The sequence below is a fragment of the Capsicum annuum genome, unplaced genomic scaffold, assembly GCF_002878395.1.
Source record: "Capsicum annuum cultivar UCD-10X-F1 unplaced genomic scaffold, UCD10Xv1.1 ctg2839, whole genome shotgun sequence".
In the NCBI taxonomy this organism is placed as follows: Eukaryota; Viridiplantae; Streptophyta; class Magnoliopsida; order Solanales; family Solanaceae; genus Capsicum; species Capsicum annuum.
In genome coordinates this window covers 1-18,319 of record NW_025834817.1, presented here as the reverse complement: position 1 = coordinate 18,319, position 18,319 = coordinate 1, and the positions used below count along the sequence as shown (strand labels likewise).

Sequence of the window (18,319 nt, the reverse complement as noted above, 5' to 3'; positions counted from 1 at the left end):
TAGATAGGTCTGAGATCCCTAGAAGCAATCCCTAAGTTCCAGAACTACGTAGCCAGTGTAGGTACGAGATGTAACCCATTAGATAGGACTGACATACTCAGGGATCACCCGTTAGCACATTTAAATGTATAGGACTGATCCCAGGGGTCACCCTCCAGATTAGGACTGACTCCACAACGTTGTCTTTACTAGTGGCGCGGTACTGACAACCTTTCAACTAGGGTTATAGGTTAGACCCCAGACTAGCTAGAAAGGGGCATGTCAATTAGATGAATACTTTCCACAGTTTCAATTACAGATTCAGGACTGTCAGATACAGTCAACTCAGCTCAGTAGTACAGATTCAGGACTGTCAAATATAGTCAACTTAGCTCAGTAGTACAGATTTAGTACTGTCAGATATAGTCAATCTTTATCATTATCAGTAGACCTTGGGATCACCCATTAGACAGGACTAATCTCAACTATGGTCAATCAGTATCAGTAACATCAGATTCAGAGATCACCCGCTAGGTAGGGCTGATCTCAGACTAAGTCAAGTCATCTTTATTATCAGTATACTTAGAGATCACCCGCTAGATAGGACTGATCTCAGATTCAATTACTCCATATAGAATGGAACTCAGTTAGTTCCATCAGAATCTAGACTTTCAGATACAGTTTCTCAGTAATAGTATCAGTTATATCAGTTATCATAACTCAATCATCATGTTGTCATGAACTTAGTCATGTAGCATCTCAGTATCAGTAAACTAATGTTGTCAGAATTCAGACTCAGTAGTCAGTATCACCACGAGTTCTGTTACAGTTACTTATGCATGTATGTATTCTTACATTCATATAAGTCAACATTATTCATGCATATAAAACCCTTTGAATTTAGCCTACCTCCCTCGTATACTCAGTATATTTAGTCGTACTGATGCATTTGGGCTATGGTGTTTTACTTTACGCCATAAGTTCAGAAGCACGAGGTCCAGACCGTCAGTAGCATTTCAGATTCCAACAACAATAGATTAGCAGTGAGTCCTCATTATATGAGGATGGTATGATTTCTTATTATTATTTACTATTTTAGTTCAGTATCAGTAGATGGAGTTAGTTGGATACATGTTCTTTCAACTCCTTATTCAGTTCAGTTAGAGGCTTTTATACTAGATGTCAGATTAGATATTCAGACTTCATTATTTTCAGTATTTATGTTTTGTTTTGGTATTGTGATACCACATTTTTCAGATGTTGATTTTTCAGATTATGTTCAGTATTGAACCTTATGGCCTTTCAGTTCATGTTTTCGCATTTATATACATATATTATGCAGTATACAGGTACAGATATCAGTCATGGGTTAACTTGTGGTCCTTTGGGGTCATGAGCACTGTGTACCATTCCGATTCTAGAAAATTGGGGTGTTACACTAGGACAGGTATCCCTTTCTATAATGACCAACATATGCATCCTACGTGCTCTTTGACATTTATTTGAAAGGCTATTTAGTTGTTGACCGGCTTTTAGGTAACTTGGTAAAATGCAAGAGAGTATATTGTCTTCAAATTTATTAAATCACTTTTCAAAGAAATTAAAAAATACACGTAGTTTTTTAAGGTCTTCATGAACTATGAAGGTCTGATTCTCACTCTTTAGTGATATATGTAGGAAATCTTTTCCAGGGTATGACCCTGCATTTTAAAAAATATTATTCTCAAATTTATTGAAGGATATTTTGAAAAAAATAATAATATTAACAAAAAACTATTTTCATGATTATTATTATTTTATTTTTTTCCTTTCTTTTCTTTTTTTTTTATCCTCAAAATTAATTTTAATACATAACTTAACAGTCCGAACCTTTAGGGATCGTGAGGCTGAGTTTTGCACAACCTCATAAACAAAGTAATAATTTTCTTTTCTTTTATCTCCTTCTTTATAAATTATTATTATTTTATTACTGAAAGAAAATGTTATGTATATATTATTGACGGAATTTTGGATTTTGTCAGAGTGACATATACATAAAAATGATTATGTATATGTTATTTATATTTTTTTTTAAAGGCCATTTAGCTCATCCAAACCGGCTCTTTGTCCATAACCAAGACCATAGATCCACGTCTCTAGTTTCCAAAAGCATCAACGTGGCTGGCTAACATAGCCAAAAATTTTGTACGCGGGCACTAAATTTGCAACTAAATTCTTCGACACTATCATTAGTAATTCTGGTTCTTCTTTCTTTCGTTCTTTCTTTCATTCATCTCCGGACACTATTCTTAGTAATTCAGGTACTTTTCTTCCCTCTTTCTTTGCTCTTCAATTTTGTGTACACCCACTATGTGTTTGTCAAAATGTGTGAACAAATTCAAGTGCCTTTGATGCTGATTGTTTTTCTTTGGTATTAAAAGAGTTATTAGAAATCGTTTTATTGTTTACCCGAGTGTTTGTCTTGATTGAACTTAAGTGTGAAGGATTTTTAATACTTGGTATGGTTATTTGCTACAAGTTTGGAAAGATGAACATACTTTGAATTTTGAGTTAAGGGTCAAATTATCTCACTTTTTTTGACTGTTATACCTGTACTGTAGGGAGTGTGCGTTCCTATTTGAATTATTACCGCGTGGTTAGTGAAACACACCTCAGCTAATAACTGATGGTGTGTATACGTACTATATTATCTCTTTTGTTTAAAAGTTTTGCCACTTGGAAAAATAATTCCCAAAATGACAAAGAAATAAATTAACATTAGGTTAAAAGTTAAATTTATTCTCCTTCACTAAATCCGATATCTTCTGCTCCTTCTTCTTAATTATGGTCTCATCTCAGTCATGGCGACGAAAGAAATCCATCTTCTTTAGGGATTTTAAAGAAATCAACTGAAATATATATATAAAAAAAACGTGTCAGTTAATAGAGCCGTTATATACGTCCGTTATATATGCCAGATGGATGAACATTTTATGGCCAAATTTGCCTAGACAAACATTTGGTCTAGTTGGCATTTAGGTGTGTTTTGCTAACCATTGGTGATAGTTCAGATAGGAAACTCACACTCTCAATAGTTCACTGGGTTAGCTTAGGTGTGTTTTTGACCCGTAACTCTTGAATTTTTGAATGAAGAGGGAATAAAAATTGTGCACGAATGAAGGTGAACAAGAATGAACCTTTCAAGCTCCAATAGTGATGAGTAACTGGTAAGGTGGTATCCTAAATTGTTTGTCTTATTCTCTCATGTCCCAAATATGATGTTTGCTTTTTTGGTATGCCCTTTTATGATTGAATCATGCAATTTGTAAGGGTGAAATGTAGGTTAAAGAATCTGCCATGGGTTAGTCTGGGGAACAGAGGTCTTTGGAATTCCTGAATGAGTTACGTACCCTCCTATTATGATTCCTATGATTGCATTGGAGACCATGCACATTTTTGTGATTTCGGGGAGGGGTACTTTATTTTGGTGATGATTTTAGACTTTTGACGATGATTGTGGATTTTTGGTGATGAATGTGGAAATTAATTGATATTAATGTGATCTTTTTGCTCTTAGTTGTGTCTTGTTTGGTACCAATAAACTTCAAAATTTGGCATATGAGTTGTTGATATTATTGACATGAAAAAAGAGAACGAGTGAAGTTGATGATTTGTGTTGTGACCTTAAGGTTCAATTTTTGGCTCTTTATTCACTAAGTAGTCTTCTAGGCTAGATGTGACTTTTTGAGTTCATGTGCATCAATTGAGCTTTCAATACATATTCTACTTGAGTTTTGCAGGTGCCGTATGTGGTAAGCTTCTTTGTTGAGTTCTTTTCTCTCTGTTGTGGTCTAAAACTTGCCCTAAGTATACTTCAAAATGAAATCCTAGGCTGCACTTGGTTTGAAACATGAGTTCAAGCTTTCTTGGTACACTTGAGCTATTATTGTGCCAATTAAGTTGTTTCCCTAAGTTGTGGTTCATATTCCTTACTGTTGCATTAGCTGAAACGTGAGTGAGCTTGGAATCTCTATAGTCTCTCCAAATAGAGAAGCTACAAAGTTTTTCTGTCAATCTTATAGCAAATTGAAGATTGCATATGGTGTATTTTCTGTATTAGGAATCCCAATAAGAAAATACTTGCTATTAGTATATTTTAGTTTTTGACAATGTGATGTTTCAGCATAATTGAGTTGTGTTAATGCTTTCATAATGTATTCTATGGCACATGTTGTTAATGCAGAGAAATATTTTAAAAAAGCTTAGCAATCCCTTCATTGAAGTTCTAGATATAAGGGTGACGAACATTTTAAGATGGTAAGAAGATTTTTATAAGAATAGAAAGAAGCAGAGTTTGAGATTTAACAAAAAATTGAAAAAAAAAAATAAAGAAAAGCACCAAAAAGAGTAGAGAAAGAAAGGTAAGAAGTAAGATGGGGCATGCTATAATTTATTTTGTTATTGATGGAGTTTGCAAACCTTGAAATAAATTCTTTTCCCTGTTGTCTTCTTTCAATTTTGTTGACCTATTACATGAAAAATATTGAGCAAGTGTTGTGAAATTCTTTTGTTTATACTTAAACAGTTACTATTATAGGTATGGATCCCTCCAATGATTTAATCTCTGTATATCTTCAATGCACTTTCAGATTGAAGTCACGTGTTCATGTAAAACTCAACAGTCTTGATTAATCCTTGTGGCTGTGAAGGTTCGCGGATGTGGCATGTTTGGAGCTAAAGAGGCCACGGGTGCACCTGCAAATTATTATTGGTCACGTGTGAATTTACTTGGTCCATCCAATCAGTCAGTTGGGTAAAAATAAAATCAGAAATAGAGTTCCTCTTTGCTCAATGAGAATTTGGGGAATTAGTGTAAGGAGGAATTGGCTTGGCATTTGCAACATCAGTTGGAGAATGAGTAGACAGTCATTAGTGCAAATTGGTCGAAGAACATTTTCAGACTCTTACACTGTCAAAAGTGACGATTCTGTTTTGCCGGTGTTGATTATCGGAGCTGGTCCGGTTGGGCTGGTTCTCTCGATACTTCTAACAAAACTAGGTATTTTCTGGAAGCCCTTCCTTCCCAATTGAAAAATATTGTTGTTCCAGTGGTCGATTGAATATAAAAGCGTAAGATAAAGTACAAATAAATGATATGGAGCAAGTGTTGAGATGTTTGTGAAGGAAAATCACTTAAAGTCATAAATGAGGGGTAAAAAGTATTTTCCTTGAAGAAAACAGTTTAAAAGAAAACAACTTCAATATCCCAAGCTAACCTAACACCAGAGGTAAATAATTTTCTGCATACCAAATGCATTCGGCTTATTGTCATTCTCTGGATTCGGGGGTTCCCTTTTTGAAATTTGTACCGTCATTTCTGTTGGTTTGAATTCTGGATTTTTCCCTTGAACTCCTTTAGTTGTAAGATGTGCAATCTTAGAGAAGAACAAGGTCTTCTCCGCATATCCTCAAGCGCACTTCATCAACAACCGGTCCATGGAGGTTGATTTTCATTTGGAAACATGCCTTTTTTCCATTAACTTTGTTTTGATGTAGCTATTGTTTATAGGTATTTCGCAAATTGGATGGTCTTGGAGATGAGATTCTAAGGTCTCAACCACCAGTAGAGTTTTGGAGAAAGTTTATATACTGTACTTCACTGACGGGACCTATTTTAGGTGTTGTTGATCATATGCATCCTCAAGGTAGGATTTATATATGTTATTTATAAGTGAATCTTTTTCTAGATGTTTTCCAAATGGTTTTGGTTTAAGTCAATATCTTAGTCATGGTTATTGTTAGTGCAAATAAAATATCCTCCCCATCAAGTTTTATGCTAAATGATCTGAACTAATGCAAAATTAAGAACGGACTATGACCAACTTTCTGATCGATTTATATTTAACAAAATGTTATAGTAGCTCTTCTACTTCTTAAAATGGACAATACAACTTAGTTTCACTTTCTTAACATGCCGTTGAATACAAAAAGTTACGTGGGACAATTTTCACTTTATGGTTTCTTAAGTCGTCAAACTACATGTCGAATGAGCTGGCAGATTGAGGCAGAATCTGCTCCACAATGATTGACAGATTTCAATCAAATCTGCTCCACAAATAGCTAACAGATTGACTGTAATCAACTCCTGTAACTATGGGATAGCATGTATCTTAGGAAAATATATTATTTTTTATTTTAGGAAATAGATTAGGGGAAATTCCTTGATTCAAGAATATCTCAAGAATCAAGGATTGATTAGTTCATTATGATCTTACTTTTCTCTTATAAATACTATACAATTCTATGAATAAAATATATACTTTTGCAGTATCTTATCTTACATGGTATCAGAGGACGTTTTCCCTTAGTATCACATGGAAAAAACAGCTTTGCAAGGAGATTATCTTTCTGGAACATCAAAAGAAGACAAAAGTTCTTATCTAGAAGTTCCTACAGAAAATATGATGACTCAAGGAGGCATTGTTTTTCACATGTCCTTCCAATTAACTTCTCAACGATTAAACGGGAAGAACTACCTGCAATGGGCACAGTCTGTAAAGCTTGCAATTGATGGTCGTGGAAAGTTGGGATATCTGACTGGAGAGACGAAAAAGCCGGAAGTCGGACACCCAAAGGTGACCACCTGGAGATCAGAGAATCCACTCTTAATTGCCTGTATAATAAATTCCATGGAACCACTCATAGGTAAACCTTATCTCTTTTTACCTACTGCTAAGGATGTGTGGGAAGCCGTTAGGGAGACATATTCTGATGTAAAAAATGCTTCTCAAATATTTGAGTTGAAAATTAAACTATGGCAGGCTAAGTAGGGTGACAAAGAAGTCTCTGCTTATTATAACAAAATGGTGTCTTTGTGGCAGGAGTTAGACAATGTTATAATGATGAATGGGAGTGTTCTGTGGATAGTGTGAAAGTTAAAAAAAAAAAGGAAGAAAATAAGAGAGTTTACCTTTTTTTACCAGGATTAAATTGGGAGTTTGATAAGGTTAGGTCACGAATCCTAGAAAAAAATCCTCTTTCCTCACTTCGTGAAACCTTTTATGAAGTTTGGAGAGAAGAAACTAGGAGGAAAGTTATGTTAAAACCTGATTTAAATATTGAACTAAAACCTGCTATAGACTCTTCAGCTTTGTGACAGTGAAAAATGAAGATAACAAAAAGAAAAGGCCATGGTGCGATCATTGTAAAAGACACTGGCACACCCGTGAAACATGTTGGAAAATTCATGGGAAACCACCGAACTGGAAGCAAAAGGGAGTTGATAATCGTGGCTTCCAATATCAACATAGTTAAGCCCTCCAAACAACTCATTTTGAGCAGGAGCAGCAACCTCCTCCAGATTCATCTCCATTTACAAGGGAACAACTAGAGATTCTGCACAAACTATTTCAATCTCCCCAGTTCCGTGCAAATGCGCCAAATTCTTCTAATCCTTTTTGTTCTTTTGCTGATACAGGTATCGTACCATCTGCTTTTCTTAGTGCCAACTCCAACCAAAATGATTCTTGGATCATAGATTTAGGAGCTACTGATCAAATGACTGGAAGTTCCCGTGCTTTCTCTACTTATACTCCTTGTGCAGGGAACAATAAAATCAAGATAGTTGATGGTTCCTTCTCTGCAATCGCTGGAAAAGGAACTGTTAAACTATCACCATCCCTCACACTTCATGATATTCTTCATGTTCCAAAATTGTTTGTAATCTGGTTTCTGATGGTAAATTAACCTGTTCTCTTAATTGTCGTGCTATTTTTGACTCTGATTTGTGTGAATTTTAGGAAAAGGTCTCGGGGAAGACGATTGGCAGTTCTAGAGAATATGGAGGTCTTTATTTTTTTGACAACGGGGACAACTCTCTACAACTGAATCCTACTTGTTTGAACTCTACTTCTTTTTTGAATAAAGTCATGTTTGGGCACTATAGGCTTGGACATCTAAGTTTTTATTATTTAAGACATTTATTACCTCAGTTATTTGAAAATAAAAATCCATCCTTATTCCAGTGTGATTTTGTGAATTGACTAAGCATCACCGATCATTTTTTCCCTCTCAAAAGTATCAGGCTTGTAAACCATTTATGATGATTCATAGTGATGTTTGGGGACCGTCTAGAATTTCAACAATGTCTGGAAAATGGTGGTTTGTAACTTTTATAGACGATCATACTAGACTAAGTTGGGTTTTTTTATTGAAGGACAAATCTAAGGTTACAAATGGGTTTGAGACTTTCTATGTAATGGTGGAACCACAGTTTAATGAGAAAATAAAGATTTTTTGAAGTGACAATGGTCGGGAATTTTTTAATTAACAATTAGGAATTTTTTTTTGAAAAAACTAAGGTAGTACACCAAAGCTCTTGTTCGAATACACCTCAACAAAATGGCATAGCAGAAAGAAATAATAGGCACCTGTTAGAGGTAACTAGGGCCTTAATGTTACCAGTAAGGTTCCACAGTACCTTTGCGGAGAGGTTCTTTTGACTGCTACTTATCTTATTAATAGGATACTATCTCGTCCTCTCAAATTTAAAACGCCTTTTAACATTTTCAGAGAGAATTTTCCTAGTTCTAGGTTAACTGCAAATCTGCCATTGAAAGTTTTCGGATGTACAACCTTTGTTCATGTTCATAATTGCAGTAAACTTGAACCAAGGGCTAAGAAGTGTGTTTTTGTAGGATATGCTCCAAATCAAAAGGGATATAAGTGTTATGATCTTCAGTCAAAGAGGATAATTGTCACAATGGATCTAACTTTCTTTGAATCCCAACTCTATTTTACTGCTCATCTTTAGGGGGAGTAAAGGTAAAGATTTGTTTTTTTGGGATATTGAGGAAACTAGATATCAGGCAAATGATGGGCTAGATTTTATAATAAATAATGATGTGAGGGATCTTGGAGAAGATATGAATAAGTGCGATGCAAGAGATGAAAAGGATAGTGATTTAAGAGATGATAGGGACTTAAGTGACTTAAATGATAAAAACTTTGATATTGAACCCGTAGAGCCTTCAAATGACAAAAATAAAATGGGAACAGAGAACAAACAAAACAAATACAGGTGTATTCGAGAAGGAACCGAACTCAAGAAAAAGAGACCAGCGATCCTCAACACTGTCAAAAGTCACCTCCGCAAGACCTTCTTGGAATTCAAGGTAATCTTCAAACTGATTTTATTTCTAATTCCTTGTCAGATTTGGACCTACCTATTGCATAACGCAAAGGTGTTAGAAATGTTTCTAAATATCCTATTTCTATGTTTGTTTCCTATAAAAAGTTGTCTCTTAGTTATTCTGCGTTTTACTTCACAACTTTCTAGTGTGGAGATCCCAAAAAATATGCAGATGCTCTACGAGTTTCCGAGTGGAAAGAGGCTATTTTAGAGGAATTGCAAGCTCTTGAAAAAAATGAGACATGGGAGTTGGTAAATCTGCCTGAGGGAAAGAAACCAGTAGGCTGCAAATGGGTGTTCACCACCAAATTCAAGTCAAACGGGTCCTTGGAAAGGTATAATGTCAAGACCCAAATAGGATCATGACTGGTGCTAAGGAATTTAGGACTCCAAAGCAAGCCTCGTAAGAATTCTACAGAAAATTGACAGAGTTTCCCCTGTTTTTGGGCCTAACAAGAATATTTCCTGTCTCAGATCCACAACACAATAACCCAACATACCAACACCAACACAATTCACCAAAATCCTCAACAATTTCACCAATTAACTATACGAAATTCATCTCCAAACACGAGAGAGTCAAATACACCACAAGTCCAAAAATAATGAAAGAATACTCAAAGCTCTAAAGACATGACTATGGAGCGACTCTAAGAGTTTGCAAGAATCAGAACATAACAAATAAATAAACTCCTGCCCACGCGAACGTGGGGCTCACCAGGGAAATGCTACCTCGAGCTCTCTAACTAACGTAATCCTCGTCGTCACCTACGTTCTCTGAAAAATAATAGTGAGAAGTGAGACGCTAGCTGAATGAGTAATAACAGTTAACCACAATCGTTTTAATAGGGGCAAGTAATAAAACATCATGAAATAATGCTCTTTCAAAAAATAGTAACGATAAACAATATCATTGTTTCATATAAGCCAAGTGAACCAATAGTTCAGTAATAAACTCAAAAAGCATTGTATCATATCAAATATTACATATTTGGGAGGTTTTCAAGAATGAATCATGTAATCAGCGGCATTCTTCTTCATCAAGAATAGCCCATAACAGTGGACCCCTCATAAAGGAGTCAAACATCATATCAGTAGGTCCCTACTCGAGGGAGATCAATAACGGTATGCTAGTTCTATCTTTCCACTAGCAAGGGCCATAGCAGTCATCAGTAAATACAAGGTGCACCAGGTCTAACGATCCCGCCGTTAGCTATGGGATTCAAAATAAGGTCTACTCCCATTTATAAATTCTTTGTAAACAATAGGATATTCATATGAAAGCATTTTTCAGAATAATATATATCATTTAAAGTTCATATCAACTCATGTTACATGTAAACTTGAATAAAAACACATGTCAAAATACATATTTCTAATGTAATTGAAGAATATTCACAGTAATAATATCATATCTCAAATAACAATTTCAATATCATATCAAGTAAAGGACTTGCCCCACATGCAATTTCAAAGCATTTCGTAACTCATTGTTTCGTCAAAATCAAGTATAAAATATGCAAGTTAACAAACACAAATTATGGTAAGATTACTACTCACAGTACACGTGTCAAAATACCAAACTTGTCACCTCGAATGATTCGTATCACTTTCTTGGATCAAACCTATAATCACATCATGTCCATTCTCGTGTTAAATCTCTTATTTTAGGCTAATTCATGGTAAAATTAGATAACCCAGCCCTCAAGGTTTCATTGTAACTTTTAATTCATCAAACTTTGTATCCAAAACAACACCTTATTGTCCCAAAATTCTTGCCTTTGGCAATTAAATTTCAATACCCAAAATCGCAATAATGATGTAGGAAAGGATACCTTAATCCCTGACTCGAAAAGTATAAAACTATAATTCAATCGTCTAATATTATTGCTCCGTTCATGAGAATTTAAAGATTTCTCTATCACTTGAAATCCCTTATTCTTAAACTCCCAATCTCCAAACTCGAAAGCCATAACATATATGAATCAAATATATCAACTAAGTTAGGAAATTTACCTTGAACCCAATAAGAATCCCTTAAGAATTTATTTTTTTCCGTTGCTACAGCTGTGCAGAATTTTAAACGTTGGTTGCTGTTTTGTGGGTTACTACTGCGGTGCAATTGGCACATTTAAAGGCAGCTTGCTGCCTATATGCAGCAAAAAGGGCAAAGCCCTATTTTCCTTCCCCTTTTCTTTTAATTGCCTCTTAGGCTTGGCCCACTAATTCTCTTTCTTTTTCTTCCTTTTCTTTCTCTTATTTTAACAAATACTACTATTAAAAAGATATGGTATGGGATATTACATATAAGGCCCGCCTAGTGGCTAAGGGGTTCACGCAGACATATGGCATTAACTGTCTTGAGACGTTTGCTCCAGTAGCTAAGCTAAACTCAATTAGAGTTATGTTGACAGTCGCGGTAAACCTTGACTGGTCTCTTCAACAGTTGGATGTGAAGAATGCTTTCTTGAATGGGCAACTAGAGGAAGAAGTCTATATGGATCCCCCACCAGGTTTTGAAGAGAAGTACAAGTCAAAGATATGCAAACTTAGAAGATCTCTTTACGGTCTAAAACAGTCTCCAAGGACTTGGTTTGAAAGGTTTACTCAATTTGTGAAAAGGCAAGGATATGTGCAAGGACAAGCAAATCACACAATGTTCACTCGACATTCACTAAAAGGAAAAATAGCAGTTCTTATAGTGTATGTTGATGATATCGTCCTCACAGGAGATGATGTGGTTGAAATTAAAAACCTAAAGGAGCATCTTGCCTCAGAATTTGAGATAAAAGACTTAGACCCGCTGAAGTATTTTCTCGACAAGGAGGTTGCACGATCGAAATAAGGAATTATAGTGTCACAAAGAAAGTATGTTCTTGATCTATTAAAAGAAACGGGAATGAGTGGTTGTAGACTAGCTGAAACTCCAATTGACCCGAATCTAAAGTTTACGATGGATGGGAAATCAATTGATAGGGGCCGATACCAGAGATTGGTAGGGAAGTTGATTTACCTGTCACATACTAGGCCTGATATTGTCTTTGCTGTGAGCCTAGTTAGTTAGTTCATGCATTCTCCATGAGAACACCAAGAAGCTGTGTATCGAATCCTAAGGTATCTAGAGAGCTTTCTGGAAAAAGGTTTTTCTTTAAAAAGAATGGGCAAAGAAGGGTTGAAGCTTATACAGATGCGGACTAAGCTGGTTCTTCTATTGATAGAAGGTCTACGATTGAATAGTGTACATTTGTTTGGGGAAATTTAGTAACATGGAGGAGTAAGAAGCAAAACGTGGTGGCTCGAGTAGTGCTGAGGTTGAGTATCGATCCATGGCACATGGAATTTGTGAAATGTTGTGGCTCAAGAGATTTTTGAAAGAACTAAGAAGACCTATGAGTTTGCCAATGAAGTTGTACTGTGACAATAAAGCTGCCATAAGCATTGCTCATAATCCAGTTCAACATGACAGAACAAAGCATGTTGAAGTGGACAGACACTTCATTAAAGAAAAGATTGAAGATGGAAGTGTGTGCATCCCTTTCGTTCCAACAATTGAACAAGTAGCAGATATTTTCACAAAAGGCCTCTTCAGAACTACCTTTGAGTCATTTGTTAGCAAGTTAGGTATGTTCGATATTTACATGCCAACTTGAGGGGGAGTGTCGAATGAGCTGGCAGATTGAGGCAGAATCTGCTCCACAATGACTGACAGATTTCAATCAAATCTGCTCCACAAATCAGCTAACAGATTGACTGTAATCAGCTCCCGTAAATATGGGATAGCATGTATCTTAGGAAAATATATTATTTTTCATTTTAGGAAATAGATTAGGGGAAATCCCTTGATTCAAGAATCTCCCAAGAATCAAGGATTGATTAGTTCATTATGACCTTACTTTTCTCTTATAAATACTGTACAATGCTATGAATAAAATATATACTTTTGCAGTATCTTATCTTACACTACATTTTGTTCACCTCAGATCCTCTTAAATATGAAATGGAATAATTGTACCCTATCCCAATAAAAAAATATCACCGAATAAATGATGTAAATTCATATGTAAACTCTGTTTTTAAAGATAGATTGCAATTTAGATTGACCTTTCAAGTGGTCAAATCCATGAAATTTTTGAAGTTACTGATTTAAAAAAAGAGTCGGTGAAAAACTAGCAGGTGTATAACCTGTTATTATTCCATTAGTGTGTCTTCACCGAGCATGTTGGTGGTGGTGTATTCCATTAGTGTGTCAGATATGTCTGCATTCAACTGAAAGTATGTATCCTTAAATGAGATTGGGAGAGTAGTATGATATCCTCTATCTTATTAGATACATTATTGCATCACAATTTTATTAGTTGCTTTGTGGAAGATGCCTCTTATATGCTTGCTTATGATTGTTTTTTTTTTCTGCGAACTTTTGCTGTTTTATTGTCAGATTTTGATCAGATCGTGAGTCCTGTATCTGTTGCACACTTCTCCCAGTACAAGCTCTCCAGATTATTGCTTAAGCACCTTGAAAAACTTGGTTTCCATATGATAAACTCTGAAAAGTCTGAGCATGGCTCTATTGGTGCGAGGGAGATCTTTATGGGGCATGAGTGCATTGCAATCAATGGCGCTGAGCATGGTGTTACCATAACCGCCTCTTCCCTTACTGAAGGGAAGCATATAATGAGAGACATTCAGTGCCATTTCCTTGTTGGTGCAGATGGTGCAGGAAGTAGCGTGAGAAAGTCCTTAGGAATTAACATGAGAGGTGAAATGGACTTACAAAAGCTTGTTAGCGTACACTTTCTGAGCCTAGAGTTAGGGCAGTATCTCATTAAAGAAAGACCTGGCATGCTGTTTTTCATCTTTAATAAAGATGCTATTGGTGTTCTTGTTGCCCATGATCTCAAGCAAGGGGAGTTTGTCCTGCAGGTAAACCTATTTAGTTATATGTGAGAAATTGGCATAGCTATAATAGCCACCTGCTAGTATTAATCGATCTAAATCTGTTTGCATTGGTTAACAGCATTTTGATAGCACTGATAAAAATTTTGCAGTTACCATTTTATCCACCTTAACAGAAACTTGAGGACTTCAGTTCTGAGGTGTTTTTCTACTCTTTCATTGAATTTTTTCGTGTACACTATTAGTCCAATAATTGCCTTTGTGGAGGGGAATGATTCAATAGGCTTATTTTCTCGTGATCCATTTATTTGGTGTACCACAATACGGTGCCATGGCCCCAGTGCATGACATCTGCACCAATATGGTTTATTTACCATGTCGATCTTTGCGCTTCATAAATGGTTGTAGATGTGTAAGAGATTGATCTTCAAATTGGTTGGTCGAGAGCTTCCAGACATTAACGTGATGGATATTAAGCCTTGGGTGATGCATGCTGAAGTAGTTGAGAAGTTTCTATCTTGTAACAACAGGATAATACTTGCTGGTGATGCAGCTCATCGATTTCCACCTGCTGGTGGTTTTGGTATGCAATCTGTTTGTGCATTTATTCAGTTTTCATATGTCGATCTTCAAAAGTGGTAATTGTTAGTACCTTTCACAGAAGATGATACTCCCTTCGACCTATTTTAAATGTCTTACTTTCCTTTTTGGTCTTCCCCAAAAAGAGTGCCTCTTTCTATATTTAGTAACTTCTCCAGTTCCAACATTCTACCTTGCAAGTTTAAAACCACAAGATTTAAAGGACTACAAACATCTTTAAGACCACAAGATTCAAAAGTCTCCCTTATTTCTTGAACTCCGTACCTAGTCAAACTAAGACACTTAAATTGAGATGGAGGGAGTATTATGTTGTCAAGTCTTGGATATTATTAAGAATAAAAGTTTTTTCCGTTCCTTTTATCTTCCTTTTATCTTGGGAAAGTTGGTGGAGGAGTGAGAAGACAAATTAATGCCCAGTTGTAGTGTGTTTTTTTGTCATTGATTTGTAGAAGACTGCTTCCTAAAATGTTGATTTTAAGATAAAAATAGCAATGTTATTTCTGTGGAGGGAGATAAAAGATTTCCACACAGCACAAAATACTGGAGCTATAATTAGCTTAAATTAAGCTCAAGAGAGCAGTTGTTGGTCGGAGGATGTCTGAACTGTAGTCAGTCTCTAAATTATGATGTTAGGCCTCTGCATTGCTCTGCAATTAACACGATTGATATTGTATCTGATTTTATATAAAGAACCTGACTGCAATATGCTAATTTTAAGGACGTAGTCAATTAAGTTCGTAATAGTGTTCCCTCTTTAACAACTAAACCTTTTAGATGAAATTGTTCGCACAACTTAATACGTAATCAAAGCGTGTCCTTGGTTCTTTTTCTCATTGCTGCCTGTCAAAAAAGTATTTCTGACATGCTTGGCCATGAGATCCTGGCAAACACTTAAAAAGGTACTTTAAAGACCTACGGCCACTGCAGGGTATGGCGTAACAATCACCGGAGTGGGGTATAAATTTTTGGGACCAGGGTTCATATACCGGAAGAGAGAAAAATGCTAAGTGGTTTCTTCCCATCTATCTAAGTCTTGTTGGATAGAGCTATGCAGTATCCGTGCTAATGGGAAGTGACACGTAACCAGTGAAATAGTCTAGGTGTGTGCACGCTAGTCTAGACACCACACCACCATTAGAAAAAAGACACAATTAGGTAGTAAATTGTCATTTCCCCTCTATAACTGATTGAGCATTTAGGTTAGAGTGTTAAAAAATGAGAAAAATGTCTCAAAGAGAAAAGGGGGAAAATAAAAGAGAACTTGTCAAAGAATTTTCTATCCTGGATGGCCAAAAGAACTGGTCTTGAGAACTTTTTAATTAGGTAGTGAAAATTTAAGGTGTCAGGTAGGATGCTTCCAACTATGCATCACCGAATATATCTTCACTTTTTATTTAAAGATTTAATAGTTGTGACTGGGAGAAGGAGATCTGCTCAGGGTTCTTTCTTCTTTTAATCAGGGATGAATACTGGTATTCAAGATGCTCATAATCTTGCTTGGAAATTAGCTTCTGTAATCAAGGGTATCTCACCAATATCAGTTCTCAACTCTTATGAACAAGAACGTAGTCAGGTATTCATTTCCTCTATTGTTGGTTTCATAATTTATATGGTAGTTTATGTATTGCAGATTTCTCTAATCTTGTTATTATGAGCTGAACAACTCCTTAAAATGTTTCAGATAGCCCAATTTAATACAGCACTTAGCGTTCAAAACTTTAAAGCGGCAATGAAAGTTCCTGCCGCACTTGGTCTTGATCCAACTGTAGCAAATGCTGGTAAAGTGAAAACCTGAAGCTTAATCTTTATTACATTAATGTTTAATTGAAGACATTATGCGTTTTTGCCGGCAGTACATCGAGCTCTTAATGACACTGTTGGTTCCATTCTGCCATCTGCACTTCAAAGGACAATATTAGATGGAATATTCAGCATAGGTCGTGCACAACTCTCAGATCTAGTATTGAATGAAAATAATCCACTTGGATCTGCTAGGCTGGCCAAATTAAGACAGATATTTGAAGAAGGACAGAGCCTTCAGCTCTAGTTCCCTGCTGAGGATCTTGGTTTCAGGTTGCACATATACTTTTATTTTAGCCATTTCATGCAAATCGTTCAAGCTGATTTTTCAATTATTGTTGTCTAATTCACGACTCCTATAAATGCTGGATGCTGTCTCAGCTCTAAGTAGAACCCCAAAAAGCCATCTTGGATGTACACCTGATGATTTTTCTATCTTAACTATAATCTGTTGGAAGTACTTGTTTTCATCTGTATGCTAATTTCGAGATGTTTAATTAGGTATCAAAAAGGAGCATTGGTAGCTGAAGATGATAGTTTGTTGAATGGGCATGAAGCACCAACAGGACGAAGAAGAGATTATATTCCTTCTGCAGAACTTGGATCAAGGCTCCCTCATATGAATGTTAAACTGCTTTCTAACCAGTCAAGTAAGGTATGGGCTCTTTCAAGCGTACATTGCCTCGGTAGGAGCCAGACTTTGTTAGATCATGGTCTTGTTCGTTCATCTCTTGACATGTGAGGATAAAGCCAAATTACTAAATCAAAAGGGGATGTTTTTTTATTAATCTCACGCCTTCCTAAAGTTTACTATATTTGACTTGTTGCCATCTTGTTTCAAGTTCCCATACTATCTTTTTCTAACAGAATACAATCTTACGCAGGAAATATTCTCTACTCTTGACCTTGTATCTGTAGATAAGGTTGAGTTTATCCTGATAATAGCGCCATTAAAGGAGTCCTATTGTCTGGCTCGAGCTGCACTAGAGGTGGCCAACAAATTTGAAGTGCCTTTAAAGGTTTGTGTAATGTGGCCAGCCGGAAGTATCGATGGAAGTGGAAGAAGCAAGGCTGCATTGAAACCGTGGAAATCTTTTGAAGAAGTTGTGGAAGTGAAGAGCTCATCAGATTTGCCATCTTGGTGGGACATATGTCAGATGACAGACAAAGGAACCATATTAGTGAGACCTGATGAACATATTGCTTGGCGTACAAAATCCAGAATTGCTGATCCTATCATGAAGATGAAAAACGTTTTCCACATTTTTACAGGAGTTGATTGCGTCTGATAGCACCTTTTATGAAACTTTTACACTGTTACATTAGCTAGAAAACAAGGGGTGGAGTACTTTGCTTTTGGATGGGTAGAGTTATCTGATTAATTGAGGTGGAGCAAGTTTTCAGAATGATAGCATTATATATTTCTAATTTACACGGTTATTGTTATTTCGGACTGTCGGAAAGAGCAGCCTACTTGTGGGGTACTTTGTTCTTACAACCTTTATGGCCTCTACAATAAACAAGTGAATGTGGCCAGTGCGTGGCAAACGGTTCATCAAGCCATTACCAACAGGTGGATTCATAAAATTGGTTTTGGTGTATATATAGATAGATGGGGAACAACTTGCGAATTTACTGAACTCAATAAATTCTTTATGTAAGAGATATGGTCAAGTAACAAATGCAATTTATTTAACTTCCTTGCAATGAAAAAAGGAAATTAATCAACATTTGCAGTTAGGGCTTAAATAAGAATTACATTTATTCAGATACATTACTACTTATATAGAGAGGACAGTTGAGCGTCCTACTTACCTAGAGTTAGGGGTATTTTTGTTTTATCATTATGTTTTGGATATTTTAAATTGTGCAGTCATG

General features: G+C 36.0%; 1 protein-coding gene across 1 annotated transcript; it reads left to right on the top strand.

The window, feature by feature from the left end:
* Window positions 1-4,704: 4,704 nt before the first annotated feature.
* On the top strand, window positions 4,705-18,169 carry LOC107847523 (2,4-dichlorophenol 6-monooxygenase). Its single transcript, XM_047402844.1, is given in 11 exon segments — window positions 4,705-5,017; window positions 5,378-5,460; window positions 5,528-5,663; window positions 13,584-14,068; window positions 14,194-14,241; window positions 14,450-14,624; window positions 16,102-16,214; window positions 16,323-16,419; window positions 16,495-16,714; window positions 16,943-17,096; window positions 17,326-18,169. Coding segments are annotated over 11 exon segments (2,124 nt in total). The 5' UTR covers window positions 4,705-4,809; the 3' UTR covers window positions 17,731-18,169.
* Window positions 18,170-18,319: the final 150 nt, after the last annotated feature.